Genomic DNA, 19,590 nt, shown 5'->3' with positions numbered 1-19,590 from the left:
CCGAAAAAATTCATTCTATGCTTAGCTGGTCCTATATAAAATAGGCAACAGAACGTTTTCCGGCTCATATTTGATACATACCACCAAGGCCGCATCCAGGGGGAGTCATGAGGTTTAAACCCCCCCTTGATATTTTTGTCCAACTCTTAAAAACATAGCAAAAATGAATATAAACACATTTTTGATGCGTTTTTAGGTATTTGGGTACCCCCTTTCCCTCCCAAACAAAAATCCTGGATACGTCCTTGATAGCCACAGCTCTGTTTCGTGAAGGCATAATAAACTTATAAACGTATTTAATTTAGTTTTTCTTCCTTCCCCACATGAAGGGAGAGGATCTGAACTCCACAAAACACCCCTAGCCACGCGAGTTACATCTAGTAGCTGTAAAATTTTTGACGACTCACAAAAACAAAATATGTTCAAAGGCAAATATATTCATTCTTAGATATTGAAAAATACATTTACCCCCTCTCCCACTAGAATCTTGTAACCTGAGGCCACTGTGTAATGTTTCATAATTTATTATTATTGTAATTAAATTTGAGTATTTGCGGGTCTCTCAAGCAGAATTAAAAACTGGCACTATAACCACAAACTTCTCAAAAATAACGCTGCATTTTCCAATTCTACAACCCAAAAGTGGCAAAAGTGGCCACTACCCATTAAATATTTGAAACAAAATTAGGTTCAAAAGGATTCTTACACAGCTAAAAAAAAATTCATAACTAACTTATAAGAATGTTAATTTTTCTAAAATCACAGCCAAATTTAAAACATTTGATTATCTTTTTATTCATAATTATATGGACAAAAGTAATTTGGCTCCCTTACGAAAGCTGATGATTAATTTAATTTCGATAAGTCAATGGCTTTCTAATGCAATGCGCGCTATGGAACGGGTTTTTAATTTCATTTCTAGTGGAATATATTTTTTGAGGAGGAAAGTTCGGAAATAGCTAAAATTTCCGAAATAGAATTAAAAAATCAATGGTGGATTGCAACACGTGCTATGGAATATAAACTTTAGTTCTCGTTGAATTTATTTTGCAGAAAATTGAGAAACAACAAAAATTCCTAGAATCAATATAGAGCCAGTTTTTTTCTGTTTTCGGGTTCGTTTAAACCATAAATATCGTTTTAAGTTTCTTACATAATTTCTAATTTACTACTATCTTTGTATTTTTTGTTGAATTCTCAAAAATATCTTCCAATTTCTCAATTTTCTTTATCTTTTTTTAACATAAAAAAGGATGTTCTGAAGCTTTTCAAAGCAGTGCATTCTATGCTTTGCAAGGGAAACTTTTGATCGATAGAAAATTCTTGATTCGTATTAGGGATTGTTCGATTTCACCGAAGTTTTAAGAATGAAAATTCCCAAGAAATTGTACTCCCAGAATTGAATCATCTAGATTTTTTACTTGGAGCTACTTAAGTGAATTTACATTTAGTTCTTTTGAAAATCTTCATTTCATCCATCGTAACAGAAATTTTTCTAAGAACAAATTTTGAAGAAATAAAAAATAGCAATTTAAGCTATAGCAATAATTAAGACTGCTGGCATCAAAATTGAACTGAAGATACTATTAATTGATTAGTAGCATAAATTTAAATAAAAAAATAGCTGTCTAACTTCACAAATCAACAATTAATAGTGAATTAAGCAGTTTGAGGGAACGAACTATAAGTAAGAAGAAACTCGGCTCAATAGTGACCAAAACTCTAAAAAACAGAATTTAAATTAATAGAAGAATCAGCTTATTATGCTGATTCCATATATATAAGATTTATCAAATTTAGTGTTACCCATCAAAAGCTATGAGCCTGAGAAAAATCACCTGATTTATGAAATAAGGGGGAAACACCCCCTAAAATTAAAGGAATCTCAATGAAAATAACACCATCAGATTCAGTGTACCAGAGAACCATACTGTAGAAGTTTCACGCTCCCATCTGCAAAAATGTGGAATTTTGCTATTTTCGAGAAGACAGATCACGGATGCGTGTTTATTTGTTTTTTTCCCAGGGATGATCGTATTGAAATAATGGTCCTAGAAGATCGGAAGAGGGTGCATTTGAAAGGAAATTAAAAGTTCTAGTGCCCTTTTTAAGTGAACAAAAAGATTGGAGGGCAACTGGGCCCCATTCCACACCCATTTTTCCCCCAAAGTTATCTGATCCAAATTTTTTAGCCATTTTGTTCAGTTTAGTTGAAAGTTCCAATAAGTATGTCTTTAGGTGTAAAATGATCCTCCAAAGTCCATGGGGAGAGGCCTGTAAGTTATGAAATTCGTCAATTGTTTACGTATAGTATTTGTTATTGGGAAGTATATAGACATTTTTTTGGAGGGGGGGGGAGGTTGTGCTTGTGGTGGATTTGTATAGGGAAAATCTTCCTTGAGAAGTGAAAAAAAAATTTTTTTGGGGGGGGGGGGGTGAATATTCCAGGGGAAATGTTGTACTGGGTGGATTTGACAGAATTAATATACGAAATTTTTTTTAATTGTTTTACATTCGCTTTGCCAAATTTTTTATGTGGAGATGTTCCGGGGGAATTATCCAGGGCCTTTTTTCCGCGTGTTTCGATTTCAGGGAAATAGTTTTCACACAAGGGGTTATTTTTGGAGCGATCGAGAAACTGATTACAGATTAAAGTCTTATTCAAATCAAAGAATGTCAAGGAGAATTTTTCTGGCTGAATCTTCCGTAAGCAATTTTAAAGGGAGGTGGGATTTTCAGCGAGGATGAAACTGTCTGGAGGGAATTTGCTTTCCCTCCAGGAAAAACAAACAGGAGGGCGTTTTTTTTGTTTTAAAAAGTGGAGCCGTGGGCCAAACTTTAGCGTAACGAGCGAGGCGTTGAGGGGAGGACAGCCCCTTTCATATACGGAGTAATTTCTGTTCGTTTTAAGTTTTAATGTCGCTCCTTACTTTCAGTTATAAAAACTAGTTTTTTTATTTATTTAATATTACCAACAGAGCAACCTATTATTCATTTGTTTCTTCACTGTTTTGACACAAAAGCTAAAAATTAAGCGAGAATTACTGATTAATAAGCGTAACTACACGCTAGAGGGGGAAGGGGATATATAGAATAATCCTTCAACTGTGGTAAGGTCGGTAAAATAAGCTTAATCATTGAAAGATCGTTGCGATTTGCTGCATAACTTTTTGGGCTGAATTTACTTTTTACCAGCTCCTTGAACACATTTGAGAGGGAGACGTTCCCCTTCATCCTTCCGTAAGCCATACTTAGCAAGGTTACACTATAATTTTCACGATTCCATATCAGATCCTACTTCCGGAAAATCGAGACCAATAAACTGCTTTTTACTTTTTAAACTAAAAGTACTTTTTGACACTGTATTTGAAACTGTTTAAAAACAAACTGTATTTCAGTCTTTAGATAGATAGATAGATAGATAGATATTTATTTCGAGAAATTACTATCACAAGCCCTGAAGGGCCGAATTCGAATTTCGAAGTCCATAAAAAAACAAACAAGCAAGAAAATCATAACAAAAGCACAACAACTAAAAAATTTGGCAACCAATGCAAAAAAATAAAAATAAATAAATAAATATCGGAATACTATATGATTCCTTTGTCACTTATATTAAAAACTACAAAATGGCAACTAGTTAAAAAGATAAAAACTGATAAAACTGAAAAAATAAATAATATACACAATAAAAAATGTTTAAAAAACAGCATAGAAAGGAGATAGGTAACAAAAAAAAAGAGTATAAAGAAAAACGAGCTGTTTCTTTTATTATATAAGAGAAAAGACAAAATTTATGTACAATTTAACCACTATTTATTATATCAGTAGAAAAAGGGATAAAAGATTTCTTATACTGCAAGGTAGTTCAAAGAATGGGAGAAAAGGTGGGGATAGGCTGGGACACAGTTCGTGGAGGACGATTTCTATCAGGTACATGGTAATCAGGGAAAAGGTTCGCAGTACGGGGGTTCAAAAGTGCCAACTTACCAAAACGGAGGCACAAATTATTTCTTCGTCTCTCGAGGGTCTCTAGGTTTGAAATATTTAACAAATGCAAATATGGTATCATGCCCTCTATAAAAATAATTCTTAGAGCTCTCTTTTGGACATTTTCAATTTTTTGTGTTACTTCAATTGAGAGGCCAGGGTGCCACACAGGACAAGCATACTCTAATCTGGGACGCACAAAAGAAATGTATACTTGTAGTAAATGTGATTGGGGGCAACTGAATTTATTTAAAGTTTAAGGAGGGAAAGCGAGGAGTTTGCTTGTCGTAGGATATTATTTATATGGGCATCCCATTTCAAATTGGAAGAAATTGTGACACCAAGGAGTTTAAGAGATGTGACAGAGGTTTCAGGAGGAATAGGAGGAAGAAAAAGGGGAGGGGATTTAAGGAAACTTACTGAGACTATTGCGGAGTTAGAAGGGTTAACTGTCATGTCAAGGGAAGAGGCCTCACAGGCAATATCTTGGAGTGTGCCCATTGGGTTGCTAAAGATGTTTTTATGACACATCTCTAAAACTGTCAAGTCATCGACAAATTTCCATCTATTGTCATAAAGGGTTGAAAGGCTGTTAATCATAAGAGAAAAAAAGGAGAGGGCCTAGAATAGTCCCCTGAGGAATGCCATTAAATATGGGGAGATGATCTGAGAAACAATTTAGATATTTAACTGCTTGAGATCTATTAGAAAGAAAAGAGGCAACGAGCTTAACAAGGAAATTTTCAATGTGGAATTCATTTATAAGTTTATCTATGAGTAAATTGTGGTTAATCAAATCGAAAGCTTTTTGAAGATCAATAGAAAATAGATTAAGCCAAGTGTTAGGTTTTTCAAGTAATTTACCCATGGTATCAACAAGATGGATCAGGTAATGAGAGGTTGACGTGGATTTGAGATTACCAAACTGTCTAAGATCAATGAGGGGGAGGACTTTCATCTTAAGCCAGTCTGCGAGAAAACTTTCATACAATTTTGAAAAAATCGAGGTGAGGGTAATAGGACGAATGCCATCAAAGCCAGGCTTCCCATTTATCTTTTTGATTGGGGTAATAAAGCCTTGTTTCCAATATTAAGGGAACTGTCCAGATTCGGTAATTCCATTAAACAGGGTGGATAGGGGTTTTGAGAGGTAATCACTGAAAGCTTTAATCAGAGGAACAGGAATATCTAAAGGGCAAATGCTTGATCGTTTTAGTTTTTCAATTTTTTTTACAACATCAAGTGGAGAAATATGTGGGAGTGAAATAGGATCAGAAATATCTGGAAATGCGTAAGATAGTGGTGGGAGAATCTGGAAAATAGAAGCCTGAAACTCATTGAGGTCATTAGCTGTGGTCTTTGGAGGTTCATTTATATTAAAATTTAGTTGTTCTTGCCTCTTGCCGGTAAGTTTTTTAATTTCAGAGTACCAGTTCTTTGATTTATCATGGCGCAAGTATTTAATTTTATTTTTATAATAGCCTCGGGCAGCTTTTCTAATTTGACTTTTTAATTCCTTTCTTAACTTATTTGCTTCAACTAAATTACTCCTCTAAAATAAGCTTATTTTTGTGTGGATTAATATTTTTATGTGATTATTTATGTAAGGTTTATCACTGGAGCATTTTCTTATTTTTTTTTTCCTGGGAAGCATAATGAGTAGGAATCAATTAGTTTTTTGTGAAAACTTAAAATTTTATCATCAAGTTTATTGGAATTATAAGGGTCTGACCAACTTTCACTGGTCAGCCATGATCCAAAAGAAAAAAGGTCTGTGTCACTGAGGGGACGGCAAACCCCAATGGAAGTAGTAAGGGAATGTTCAATGGCTGAAAAGGGAGAAAAAAAAAGACAATAGTGGTAACTGCCTCTTAGTGGTGGCAGTGCTTGCGGGGAGTTGTAATACTTACTCATGTTTGAACAAATAACATCCAGAGAGGTGTTACCTTTTGTTGTAGATATTTTAACCAGTTGTTTAATATTAAGAGAGGTGCAGATAGAGTCCATCCTCAGGTCATTCGCAACGCTAAGTAAGCAAATACCAGCGTTCGGATACTTTGATAACACAAAGTCAGCACTTATAAGAAATCGTTCTATAAATTTGCGTTTCTGGTCAATACTTTTGTTAGGGGAATTATAAAAGACGGCGGGGAAGTACTTTCGGTCTAAGGCTCAGCCATAGAATTTCATCATAATCTGATAAGTTGGGGGTGGGGATGAGTTTAGGTTGGAGGTTATCTCGGACAAAAAATAATCTACCACCCCTTTATTTCCCGAGAGGGTGATCGGGAGGGGAAACTTTAGGCACCAGCAAACATTATAATTGTAGTTTTATAGAAATATGCAAAAAGAAAAGGAAACTGATAAGGGTTAGATCTCCGAAGTTCTAACGCGGAAAGGTAGGAAAACTTCTAGCACTACTTACACTCTAACGCCTGATGACGCCATTGATAAGCCAGCGACGTCATTGTAAGGGCTGAATCTTTGGTGTTGTAACATGAAAAAGAAACTACTAACGCCACTTGCAGTTTAACATCGCTGGAATCCAATGACATCATTAAAAAGTTAGAAAACTTTAAATACGATTAGATATTGGATATGATTAATCTACAATAAAATATGATTAAAGCTTTGATTTTTCTGCAAGTGATCTGCATAAAGTAGATCTAGGTTAACTTGGGAAAATCTTGGCAGGTAAGCTAATTGACAAAGCTGACAGACCTCCCCTAAATTTTAAAGCATCTGAAAAGACAAGTATGCAGCAGCGCTGGACTCTAAATACTAGATGCCGTTGTTGATTTTTTTATTTTCAACACTAGCACCAGTTTCCACAAGCTTCAGGTACTCTTTGGAAAAATGGCTAAAGCTTCTGACCTGAAACAGTGCAATCACTAAACCAACTTACGCCTTGTAAATGTTACAGTGAAAGACCGAAATCCGATGAATGTCAAGATTCACCGGTGAAAGTCCGAAAGAAGGATATTTAACAAATATTTTGGACATACACCAAGCAACTATGTGTTTGTTGACGAGTCAACTTTGCCAATCTTGTGCAATGTTTGATGGTCACAGGCTAGGTTTGGTTATAAATCACAGAAATAGGTTGGAAATTAGGTTAGAATCTCTGAAATATAAATGTCAGAAATGCTAAACATTTACCATTAGTGTAAGTTGAATGTAAAAAACCAAATAGTCGCTTTGTATATGTCCGAAGTATCCTTATTTCGGACTTTCACCGGTGAATGTCAAAATTCATCAGATTTCGGTCTTTCAACATATACATATTAACTCTGTATTGGATAGGATTATGGATTTACTGAAAAACAAAATGTAAATAATATCCTTTTTTCAAGAATTAGCTTAAAATCTTTTTTTTTCGAAGTTGCTCACAACTTCCCTTTTTATATCTCATTTTGTTTGGAATTATTTTACCCTGGGAAGTATTTACCCGGAGATTTTCCAAATGAGAAAGTCACGAGTTGTCACTTTCTCTCCATAAAATTTCTGTTACTCTATATAAGAAATGTGCTTTTGTCCTAAATATTGGACAACTAAAATAACAGTAGAGGACAATATATTTCTTTCTTTCGAAGCTAAAGATAAAGTAATAAAAAACCGACTAACAAAATTAATAAGACTAATTGTTAAGAAAAAAAAACTAACTAATAAAAAACTAATTGAGATTAATTTTTAAGATTAATAAGAATTAATCTTCTAGTGAAAATTCACCAACAACATCAAGCTTTTCTTAGTTTGAAAATCATTAAATGTTAAGTCTAAAAAGCCTTCTCCCGATTACAAAGACATTCCTGAGATATACATTCAAATAAGGTGCCAAAATGAAACGAAATAAACCAAGTGTATTTTGCTGTTCACCACTCCAGAAAATTCTCCAAACGTCCATTTCTTTCACTAAAATCAGTTGGCAACAGCAGTGCAGAGCCATCTTGTGCAGAAAAACATATACAATTTGTATACCTGGCGGCTCTGAATTCTGAATCTAATATAGATTTAGCCTTCGTGACAACAGACTTTGTTAAACTCTAATATTTGTAAACTAGTAAATAAAAAACACATTTTTCCAATTGAAAGTAAGGAGCAATATTAAAACGAACAGAAATTGTTCCATATATTGGGGGGGCTACCCCCTCCTCAATCCATTGCTCGTCACACTAAAGTTTTTAAGTGCTTTGAAAAACTTCTTATTTCGATTCAACGGACATTGTGTTTCAGCAGTCGTTCTTTAAGAATTGGGACAAAAAGTTAAATTTATCGTAAAGAGTGTGGGATTGAAGAGGGAGCAGCCCCCTCATATTCAGAATAATATCTGTTCGGTTTAAGTTTTAATATTACTCCTTTCTTTTAGTTGAAAAAACTTACTTTGTTATACCTAGATTCTGATCATTTTTCATATCATGGCCAGGCCTAACGAAGACATGATGTGGGCTACCGGCCCTATAAACCTCAGATTTCTTGCTGTTAAATTTCATGCATCAATAACCTTAAATTTATTGCTAGTGTCCCCCTCTTTCTGTTAATGTCCTCAAGAATTAATACGTTGGATTGTACTTAACATTTTGGACAACATTAATATTAGGTCAGAAATTTCAGTAAACAGCACTTTTATTAAATCAGTTTTTAATAATATTTCTACTACAGAATTTTGGGCGGACGGAAAGGGATTTTACTGTTCATATGGACGGAAATTGTGCATGACGTTTCATCTTCTACGCAGCTGAAGCCATCGCGACCCCAACAATAGGGTTCTCTGTTGTTTAAATCCATTATATACATATGTTTAAATACATTAAAACACTGTATATAAATGGAAAAAGAGACATTACTATTGAAAATTACTGGAAGTAAGAAATTTTCCCAATGAAAATTGCCGTTCCAAGAAATTTTCTGGCTAGGCTCATGATTTGCCGCGCATCGCTTTTTCCACATCTGTGACGCTAGGCATAATGTTAAATTTTTATGTTATATTTTATTAGTGTGAATGATATATCTTGTGCTATATAGAAATAATTTGTCAAAATGGCACTATTACCTCCCGCCTAACACCAATAATAAAGCTGGAAACTAAAATTTGTTCGGTAACCAAGAGGGATTAGATATCAATACCCCCTTCCCAAAAACGCACTCTATATTCATATACGCGTACTCTTTAAGGCGTATACCCCCCACTCCCCCTCGGGGATGAGGTTTCAAGTGGGTAACAAACCTCAGTTTGTAATTTGGATATTCGGAAAACATTATTCTCGTCTCCTTGATAACAAGTAATAGTGGTGCCAATTCACAAAAATAGTAGGGGATAGGGCAAGAATTTTGTTCGATTTTCAAAATGAAGACTAAAATGTATAGTTCAAAATCCCCAAAAGAGTGTCCACAATTGGCGCCCCTGACAGCTAAATCATTTGCTCTACAGTTTCGTTTGAAAAATCAGTATAGAAGTATTCTTCTCCAGAATTAATAAGAAAATTTAAAGTCTACTGCCTCTTTTTTGTCCTGAATTATTTTGTGTCCTGAACTCAGAACTGGTAACTATGCAATACAATTTTCATGAGAAAGGCAAAATTGATGTTTTTCTTTTATCAAATGTATGATATTTTAAACAATTCGTGGTAATGGACTAGTAAGGAGCGACCCGGCTCAATAGTAATCGAAACTCTAAAAATCGGAATTTTGATTGCAATAGACGCATCAAAAGAATTGGCTTTTTATGCTGATTCCAAATATATAAGGTTTATTAAGTTTAATGCTGCTCATCAAAAGCTAAGAGCTTGAGAATATTTTCCTGATTTCCAAAAAAGGAGTAAATATCCCCCAAAAGTCAAGAAATAATACTAAAAATTGCACCATCAGATTCAGCGTATCAATGAACCTCTTTTTATAGGTTTCAAGCTTCTATTAGCGAATAAGTGGGACTCTGTATTTTTTGCTGGAAGAAAGATCACGGATACGTGTTTATTTCTTCTTTTTTGTTTGTTTTTTGGTTTCTTCTTCCCAGGGGTGATTTTTTCAGACCAGTGGTCCTAGATAATCAGGAGTGGGCTCATTTGAACGGAAGTTAAAAGTTTTTATGCCCTTTTTAAGTGACTGAAAACATTTGGGGTAACTAACCCCCTTCTCATGCCCTTTTTCCCTAAATTCGTCCGAATAAAATTTTGAGTTAGCCATTTGGTTTTGAGACAGCATAGTCGAAACGCCCAATAGCTGTGTCCTTGGCAATGACATGACCCCCAAAGCCCCAGGGGAAGGGCTCCAAGTTATGATATTTGCCAATTACTCTCGCACAGTATTGTTGTTGGAGTGCAAGAAAAGAAACAACACTTGCAAGTATACATACATTTTTGGGGGAGGGGAAACTCCTGAGAATGGATTTTGTAAAGAAAAAGTTTTCTGGGGGTGACCTTTACAGGGGAAGTTTTACACTGGGGAAATGCAAAAGCTAATTTCCACTATGGGGGGGGGTGGAGGTTTACCGGGAGAAATTTCCCACGGAAGTGTATTTACGGCATGATTTGAAAAATAATCAGAAATTAAAGTCCTTTTCAAATGAAAGTATCCCAAGAAAAAATTTTCGGTCGGAATTCTCCGCAAGAAATGTTTCGGGGTAATTTTCAGTGAGAATGGAATTGCCCGGGGGGTTGTTTTCCGAGCGGGAGAGGGAATTTTGTAGTGAATGAGCTTTCCATTGAGCAATTTTTACTGGGGGAAGGCAATTTTCCATGGAGGGGAGCCGCATTTTCTGGCATTATTTGAAAATCAATCGGAATTAAAATTTTAAAAAACAACAACAGTTTTCTCAACTGAAAGTAAGAAGCAACATAAGAACTTAACACGAACATAAATTATTACGTATATGAGGAAGGTTCCCCCCTCGTCAGTACCTTGCTCTTTACGCAAATAGTTTGAGTTTTGTCCATATTCTTTAAAAGCTCAAAACACAAGGGCCTTTATTTAGAAAAATAAGACGCTTTTTCTAAATTTCTAAAAAATATTAGCATGAATAGCAAGGTATTGAGGAGGGGGTAACCCTCCTCATATACGCAAAAGTTTTTATTCGATTTGAGTTTACAAAATTTAGCAGGTAATGTATTCAAAATCATATAGTAGCGTGGCTGTTGTATTCAAATATCCATTTAATATTTCAAAGTAAAAAAAAATAAATTAGTTCTATCGGCTTTGTCACATACAGATACACACTTAACAAATACTCCAGGCTGCATCATTGATCTTTCTACAATCAGTTTGATCTTTTGTGCAAGATTAGGGACTAACTGAAGAAGGTAAGGCTTATGTAAAAATTGCCATACGGTAATGTGTTAAAATCAGATTTTGCTCTTAATTCATGCTAATACCTGTTTGACTAACTCTAAATATTACTTTTTAGGATGTGTGTCCTTGGTAATAGGTTACTATCAGCTGAAGGGTCCGGAAATTGTACAAAAGCAGAGGGCTCTGAACTTTGGAACATTTTCTGCAAAAACGTGCGAATAGTGGTCAACAATCGAGTTGAGGATTCTTTTGAATGTGATCCATATTTTGAGCAAAATGAAGTGAAAATGGTATCAGGGATCAAAGGCATCAAAAGTGGCGTCTTTTTAGGTAAGTTTATCATACTTAGGGCCTCTGGAATCGAAATTGGCGACTTCTGGATAAACAAAAATTTTTCTAAGGGATAAGAGTCTATTAGGTGATAGGAATCAAAATTATCAACTATGGTAAGCTTTATAGTAACTTCTATGGTGCGTTTATGGTAAGACTCAACTATGGTGAGTTATAAATCTTAGTACATAGACAAATTCTATCGGATACAAAAATTCAAAGGTTTCAAAAGCGGGTGTTGTTCTGAGTCAGTTTACAATTTTAACGATATAGTTGACTATCGTGTATCAAGAATTAATAGTATCAAAAACTGAAACCTTTTTTAGTAAATTTAAACCTTTAATAGAAAGCGAAAGATTATCCTATCTAGTACTGAGACCAATAACAGAAAAAGCTAAATTTGATCTAGGTAGGTTGAGATAATAATTAGAAATAAAATCTATCAAACATTGGCTCTCACCAAAATTGGGCACTCTATATCCTATACGCTGGTGTCTGTACTCTGGTCATTGCTCATTTGTATCTAAACATGAGAGAGCAGCCTGCTAATTTTGGGACTCGAAGTATCTAGAGTTGGATAAAAATTTTGCTAATCCTGTTATACCTTTTAGTAACCAAGAAAAAACATACATCAAGTAACTGTATCTTCCTGTATAGCTCTATAAGGCAGAACAATCACTGATAATTTCTTCAAAAAATGAGTATTTGATCATTATGACTTTGAATTTTTTTTTTCTGTCTTTATGATCAAAGAGCAACTCTTGGCTCTTGCGTGAGAGAGGGTAGATAAGCAATTCGAGGATTGTTTTGTAACTTCAGAGGGACCATAAACAAATTAGACAAATGAATATAAAAATAATGTATTATTTTATATAATTTAAAATTGAGTTTACTTCTCTACAAAATAATCTTGACAATGGAGGTACTGTCCATCACTCACATCATAAAGGATTGCCACCAATGACTTGAAAAGGGTTGGAGTGGTTTCAAACAATTTATAAATCAAAATCATGCATTACTTTTAGGGTTTATGCGGGAGTGAACACAATTTACCGCAAATTCTTATCGTGAAACTCTGCAACGCCTGTGTAACAGAAGAGGAGGGATACTTATTTTTTAATTGTTCTGATACATGACTGCCCGTCCTCATAGTGGTCGTGTAAACCGATGGCTCCAACAGAATTTAAATTCGATTTATTTTAATACATACAATATAGTACCAGCCACGCATCAAGTGATTTGCCTCTTTTTTCTGAATTGTGGCTTGAGAGGAAGCAATTGAGAAAGGAGGATAATGCCGTCCTCATAGTGGTCAAGTAAACCAATGGATCGTAAAGCAATTTATATTGGACACATTTGAACACATACCACATAGTACTGACCTAGCGCCGAGTGACATGCCTCTTTTCCGTGAATTGGTGAAGTGACTTGAGAAGAAGCACATCCAAACAAATAAGGAGGTCGGAGAAAACGCCACGCTCAATTCAAATCACTGGTGGTGACACTTCATGAAGAGGGTAATACAAAACTTGTTTACAGAGAGTTCAAATGTCTCGATAGTTAAGGTGACTTTTCTAAGGAGTAGACATCATTATACATTATTTCTGATAATAATTTTTTTTTTGTTCATTCGTCTTTCTCCAAAAGGCAGTAGAATATTAAAAAAAAAACCTATTTAGATTAATAGAGAATTTTCCTCCTATTCTCTTCTGCATTTACTATCGAATTCTGTTATAATTTTTCTATAAATTATCATTCTAGAGATTCATCCACTGACAATTTGCAGCCATTGGCCTCACCTCATCAATCCTGGTCAGAAAAAAAAACACAAACAAACCTATAAACGTGATCATTCTTTTTGGGAAAAATACTTTTTTTTGTAAACTGGATCTCAGACATATTGAATTTAAGGGTGGAAGTTTCATCAAGGTTATACCCTTTTTAGGTGATGTTTCTTTCCTTTTTCAGATCAACCTTTACAGCAGATTCATTTGATTCATGTATTCTTTTTAAGCTTATGTTTTTTAGAGTATCAGTAACTATTAACGTGGGTCACTCTTTGTTTGCTGTCCATCCAACAACATTTAGAAATTGGTTAATTTCAGACCATTAAACTGCTCTTTACTTAAGTCTAGTGTATATTGAAAAACAGATTTTACGCTTGGGAAAATAGATTTTTCAAATTTTGATTTAAATAATTGGTTGGTCGCTCTGTAGTAATGATATGTTATTATTTGATGGTTGTTAATATGATTCAACAAATCTATGATAAGATTGTGTCCTGTAGTGGTACATTGTTTTTTAACCCAGCTTGGCAAACCTGGACCCACAGTTTGAACTGAGCTACAGCTGAGTTCAATTCCGGTTCAGTTCGGTTCGATTCAATTCCGGTTCAGTTCAGTTCGGTTCGGTTTGGTTCAGTTCGATTCCGGTGATGAGTTCATTTGAAAGTCTCTCCATATTACTCCAAACAAAAGGAAAAAGAAAGATTTTTTTTTTCTTTGTCTTTGATTGCTAATTCATCTGTAACTCAGTATCTTTTGCGGACGGCTTAGCCAAGTCGTCAATCTTTTGAAACAGAAGAGATGAATTTGGATCATTCTAGAAAAAGAGGATATGTCCGGCTTAGAAACTCGAAAGGATTACTAGTTCTTCTTTATTTCCACTTGGCGACCAAAGCAACAAAGAAGAAAAATTTTTCCAATTATTGATCCTTGGAAAATAAAATCTTATTAGAGAGCGGTGTAAGCTGCTGAGCAGAAGAAGCTACGATCTGTTATCTGTTTAAATCAAGATTTATTAGCCAGCAAATAGATGGATGGACGGGTAGATGAAGTTTTCAACTTCCGAATGGAAGCAATAGGAGTATTTTCAAGGTTGTTTTGAGCAGAAAATAAACCAAGTCTAGGTGGAAACGACATGATCCTGTCTTTATCTTTCATTTCTTTCTTTCATTTTTAGGATTTGCTAGGATGAATAACCTTTACTGCATTCATTGTTGAGAATTTTTAAATTAGTAACTTTTAATTTTCCTGAAAAGTGTGATTCTTTTACTTCCAGATAAAACAACTATCAAGAGGTAAGAATATATAAACAGTAGGCCTATAGGTCAATGCTCTTAGGCATAGTGATATTGCTATGTTAAAAGGATAAATTGTGACAAATAAGTTAGAGCACACCTTTTTGGCCACCTTCCTTGCCTGCAAAAAATCTTTTTTAAAATGCTAGTGGCTACTATGTTCTTATTGCACTTATCCTCGGTCCATTATTTTAGAGTAAACTTTGTTTTTTTATTTCTTTCAGCATAGAAGAATGCGAGAAGGTGGTTGATTACGTTTTTTTTAGAAGCCAGTTTGTCGTTCCATTTCAAAATACACTTAATAAAACGTTCCTTGCAGTACATAGAAGACACCAAATGTAACAATAAATAGAAAACATCATAAAAATGAAATAAATTTAATGCACCCAGATTAAACCAGCTGTAAATTTTAATTTTGGATTTTCCCCGATACCTGTATTTTGGATTTGGTCAAATCGGCTTCTATATAGGACAGATGTATATTCCCCTTTGATTTATAACTACTTGTAACTGCGACAATTTGCTACTGCTCGCGTCTCTTGTGATTATGACTGTACGCGTCGCAATCTGCTGCTCACGTTTGCGACTGCTGATCGCGTCTCTGTGACCTACTTGTGATTGCGACTGCTCGCGTCTGCAACTGTGACTATTTGCGAATAAAACGAAATGAAAATATACGAAAACAGGTATAATATTTCAAATAAGACATTGGAAAACAGCAATAAGTCTGTTTTTCAGTAATAACAATAAAAGTCCGACTGTTTCGGCTTCATGTTCGGAAGGCTTTATCAAAAAAAGCAAAATTTAAACTAAACTGAATAAAACTTATAGCGAAACCTATAATGAGAAGCATATAACAAAACGAAAGCACAAACGATACAAAACTCACATTATTAATATTGTGAGTTTTTTTTAAGATGTGAGTTTTTTATCGTTTGTGTTTTCCTTTTGTTGTTTCCTTCTCTGTATTTGTTTTTTTTTGTCAATTTAGCTTAAATATTTTCAAGAAAAAAAAAACCTGAAAAAGCACTTTTATTATTTCCATTTTGATGTGTGGCAACAAAATGTAACAAAATACCATTTTGTTGTGGGGCAACAAAGGCAGTGTGGTCTAAGAAATCATTTACGTATAGACTACTTATGAATATGACTACTTGTTAATGCAACTGGGACTACTTGCCATTGCAACTCTGACTACTTGTGGCTACAGCTTCTTATGACTGCAACTACTTACGAGTGCGAACACATTAAATGCGATGACATTCAATTACAACTGCTTGTAATTGCAACAATTTGTGACTGCAACTTTGACTACTTGCGTCTGAGACTATTTATGACTGTGACTGCGACTACTCACTTTGACTATGACTACTTGCGATTACGACGTTAACATACTTGCTACTAGGACTACTTAAACCTATGACTACTTGCGATTGCAACTACTTTTGACTGTTTCTGGGACTGCTTGGGTATTAAGTTGACACTTTCAGAGAATGTTAAGGGGGTAATAGAGTTAAGAACGCTGTGTGCATCCCGGTTGCCAAAGGGCACATCTTCAATATCTCAGGAACAGTTAAGAATATTAATTTGAAACTCTGAGAGGAATTTTAAGCTTAATAAGAGACATTATGTGTATCCCGATTGTCGAAAAGGTATATCTGCAATATATGCCTAATATTCGAGCTGCTTAGTTAACGCCCAAGATTCACATTCGTATATCTGTACTGATAGAACATAACTGCTAAAGTTCCGTAGCTTCCGTTCCATGGAGCAAACCGTATTTTTCCACACATTCCTGAGCTAATTAAAAGTGGTTCCTTGTGTATGCAATACGTGTGAAAATTTCATGCTCAAGGCTCTCTTCATATTTAATGAAGAGCACGAGGCACTTAAATATTCCAGTCTCCTCAAATAGATTAATTCCAACTTGGAATAGAGGAGTCGGTACTTTATTTACATTATTTTGCATGATTTTTGTTTCTGTTTGTACTGATTGACAGACATACTGGTCTGCTGTATTTGCGATTTCGACGGTGCTTTGCTGTAACTTCTCCCGCAAATACAATAAAAGGGCTCTGTCATCAGCAAAATCACCGTTACATAAGATGTGGCTCTGGCTCGGCTGGATTCCACCTTTGAAGTTGTAAATTTCTAATTACATAGTCAATGAGAGTGGCAAACAATTTTGGGGCAGAATACATCCTTAATGGACACTTGACGTTACACTGAACCATTCAGTAAGGTCCCCGTCATCAGTGTCTTCGGCACACAGCTGTTCTTTGTACAGTGCAACCATTATATGCACAATCTTGTCAGGGTATTCATAAAAAAAAGGATTTTCCATAGCGAGTCCTCGTGGACTAAGTCAAATGTCTTTAGGAAGTCAATGAATGCTATTATAATCTCGTTCTGCCATTCATTTGATTCATGAATCAGTACTCTTTAAAAAAAATCAAGCAAGCGTGAGATCTACCAGGCCTAAAGCCATGCTGCTCTTTTCTATATATTTCGTCCACTTTTGAATGAATACAATTTATTAACACCCGAGAGAGGACTTAAATTCTATCACACTTTAGTGTAATGTCTCACAAATTATTAAAATCGACTGTTCTGCCTTTCTTGAACACCTTGACAATCGCCCCTTTTTTTCCAATCAGCTGTAATACTCTCAGTTTCCCATATCTAAATAAGCATCTTATGCAGCAGGGCTTTGGCCAATACTTGGGCTTCAAATTTCGAGGGTTTGGGCAAAAGACCGTCAGCTCCTACAGCTTTACCGTTCTTGAGCTTTTTCAGTACTGTCTGGACTTCAAAAAACCTAATAGCTCCTGCGCTACCTTAAAGTCGTTAAGAGTGGCAATTCATTTGGAAGATTTTACGGCTTTGAGGGTGCGAAAAGCTGATTATCTCGGTAAAGTACTCCTTCCACCTTTTATCGATGCCCTCTTTCTTAGTCAGTAGCTGTCCAGTCCATCTTTAATTTTGATGGCAGCAGTAGGCTTTCTGAAGTCTCCGTCGATTTCTTTGGTAATAGGATAAACTGTCATAGCACCTTTAGTAGCAGCTACTACTTCAGCTTCAGCACCCTTTGTTTCAAGAAAACGACGTTGATAGGCTCTTGCAGACTGTTTTACAACTTTGTCGGCTCCCTTTTGCTTGGACCGCATGCTTCCATTAAAAATTTTTGTTCTTCCATGAGCTTCTAAGAATTGTTATCGTTCCAATGTTCCCTTTTCTTTTTTGTATATCCTAAAGTATGTTCCCTGGAACTATAAACACTCCACAATCCCCGTCCAACCATCATCCTTCGTTACAGCCTCATCATCACTCACTAGGCTTGCGAATCTGTATACAACGCTAACATAATAGACTTGTCGGACATTTTTGTCCTGAATCTTCCGAATATCAAACTTGCACCTATTCCTTCTCCATAACAATGGTTTTTTACACACTTAAGAAGTTTGGGCAAACAAAATTAAACTTTCCAAAAATACCAACCCAAAAACCAAAAACAAAATTATAACTATGAATTGATGATATAAATAAAATTAGAAAAATTTAAAATGAGAAAAAGTGATTTTCCTTGTTTCTCAAGATCGAGGACTGTAATTCTCCTAAATGGGATGTTTAGCTGTGTAGATTCCAATTCTCACAGTAAACTGAAACTAGAAGCATAAAAATACAAAAAAAACACACACAACCAAATAAGGTTTCTACAGCACAAAAAATACAAAAGAGTTGGCGAAAGGACATTGTTTGCTTTTTGGGCAAACGTTTTTTTACGTGGGGCATCTCCATGAAATGATATTTGTCATTACATGACGTAATCACAGATTCTTTGTACTGATCATTTTTGGAAGCATATGCAACCTAAGCAAATTTGGAATGCAGCAAAGATATTTCAAAACCTAGTAAGATTTTATGCCGTACTCCTATATTACATAGCATCTATATCAGTTAAAAATATCAATGTAAATGGCAAGACGTCCACAAGAAATAACAAGAGAACTTGCAATTTTTACTATGATAAAGTAAAAAAGTGTAATGCTATGTTTTTCTTGTGAATTCTATTTCCCTCAGTCAGTTGGATTATTTTCTTCTTTCAGTGCCGTTGCGTTCGATCTTAGTTCCAATTACATTGCGGTACATGTTTGGGTCCAAGAAAGAAGAACAAACAAAAAGAAAGAACCAACAAATTTTTTGTGATGACAGGCCACTTGCTGTCGTATGCCACCCCTATCTAGTGGAATCTACTTGCTGAAGACTTAGAACCCTTGAAGGGTTCTGTAAAACACAGAGCTACAAAAATAAATTGATAAAGGAACGTTTAAGACACCCTGTTGATAACGAAAGCATGTACATACGTGGGATGTGTAACAGCACGTAGGATGGACGGCACGTAGGAGATGACAGCCCGTAGGACGAGGTACATCCAATTGATGATAATATAAAACCCCAGGTTAGGTCGAGTGTGGTAAAAGACAATAGCACTAAATTTTTTCTAAAGTTTTTCGGAAAAAAAAATGGTGTTCGGAAAAGGATTAACACCAAGAAAAGGAGAAGGTCAAGAAGCTCAAGAGACAAATTGATCAGATCTGTCAAGATACAGAGACGAATCGAGAGAAGCTTGAGGCTTCAGAGAAGAGACAAATTGACTTGCTGGATCTAGATCTGTCTTGCAGTATTTGCAGCGAGGTATTTGTTAAACAAGGTTAAACTACCACGTCTACATATTTTCTGCAAAATTTGCATGCTTCAATGGGAATTGAATCAAAAAGACTGCCCAATAAGCAGAGTCAATTATACAACAGTTGGCCGTGAAGATAAGCCTACTCTTCTACTGCGCTGCATGGAAAATCTTTTACTAAAAATGAAAAACCAAAATGGCGGAATTTTTAGCCACACACATA

At 35.2% G+C, this 19,590-nt stretch overlaps 1 protein-coding gene across 1 annotated transcript in view; it reads left to right on the top strand.

The window, feature by feature from the left end:
* Positions 1–19,590, top strand: part of LOC148947573 (solute carrier family 12 member 4-like) — a 396,387-nt gene that overhangs the window by 186,722 nt on the left and 190,075 nt on the right. Inside the window, 1 exon segment of the mRNA XM_089095942.1 lies at positions 11,387–11,601. Coding sequence (XP_088952068.1) covers positions 11,387–11,601 — 215 coding nt within the window.

This window comes from Artemia sp. Qi Xiang Cuo, chromosome 10 (genome assembly GCF_049724085.1).
Source record: "Artemia sp. Qi Xiang Cuo chromosome 10, ASM4972408v1, whole genome shotgun sequence".
NCBI lineage: Eukaryota > Metazoa > Arthropoda > Branchiopoda > Anostraca > Artemiidae > Artemia > Artemia sp. Qi Xiang Cuo.
The sequence above is the reverse complement of the archived record's forward strand: the minus strand, read 5'-3'. Positions and strand labels throughout refer to the sequence as shown.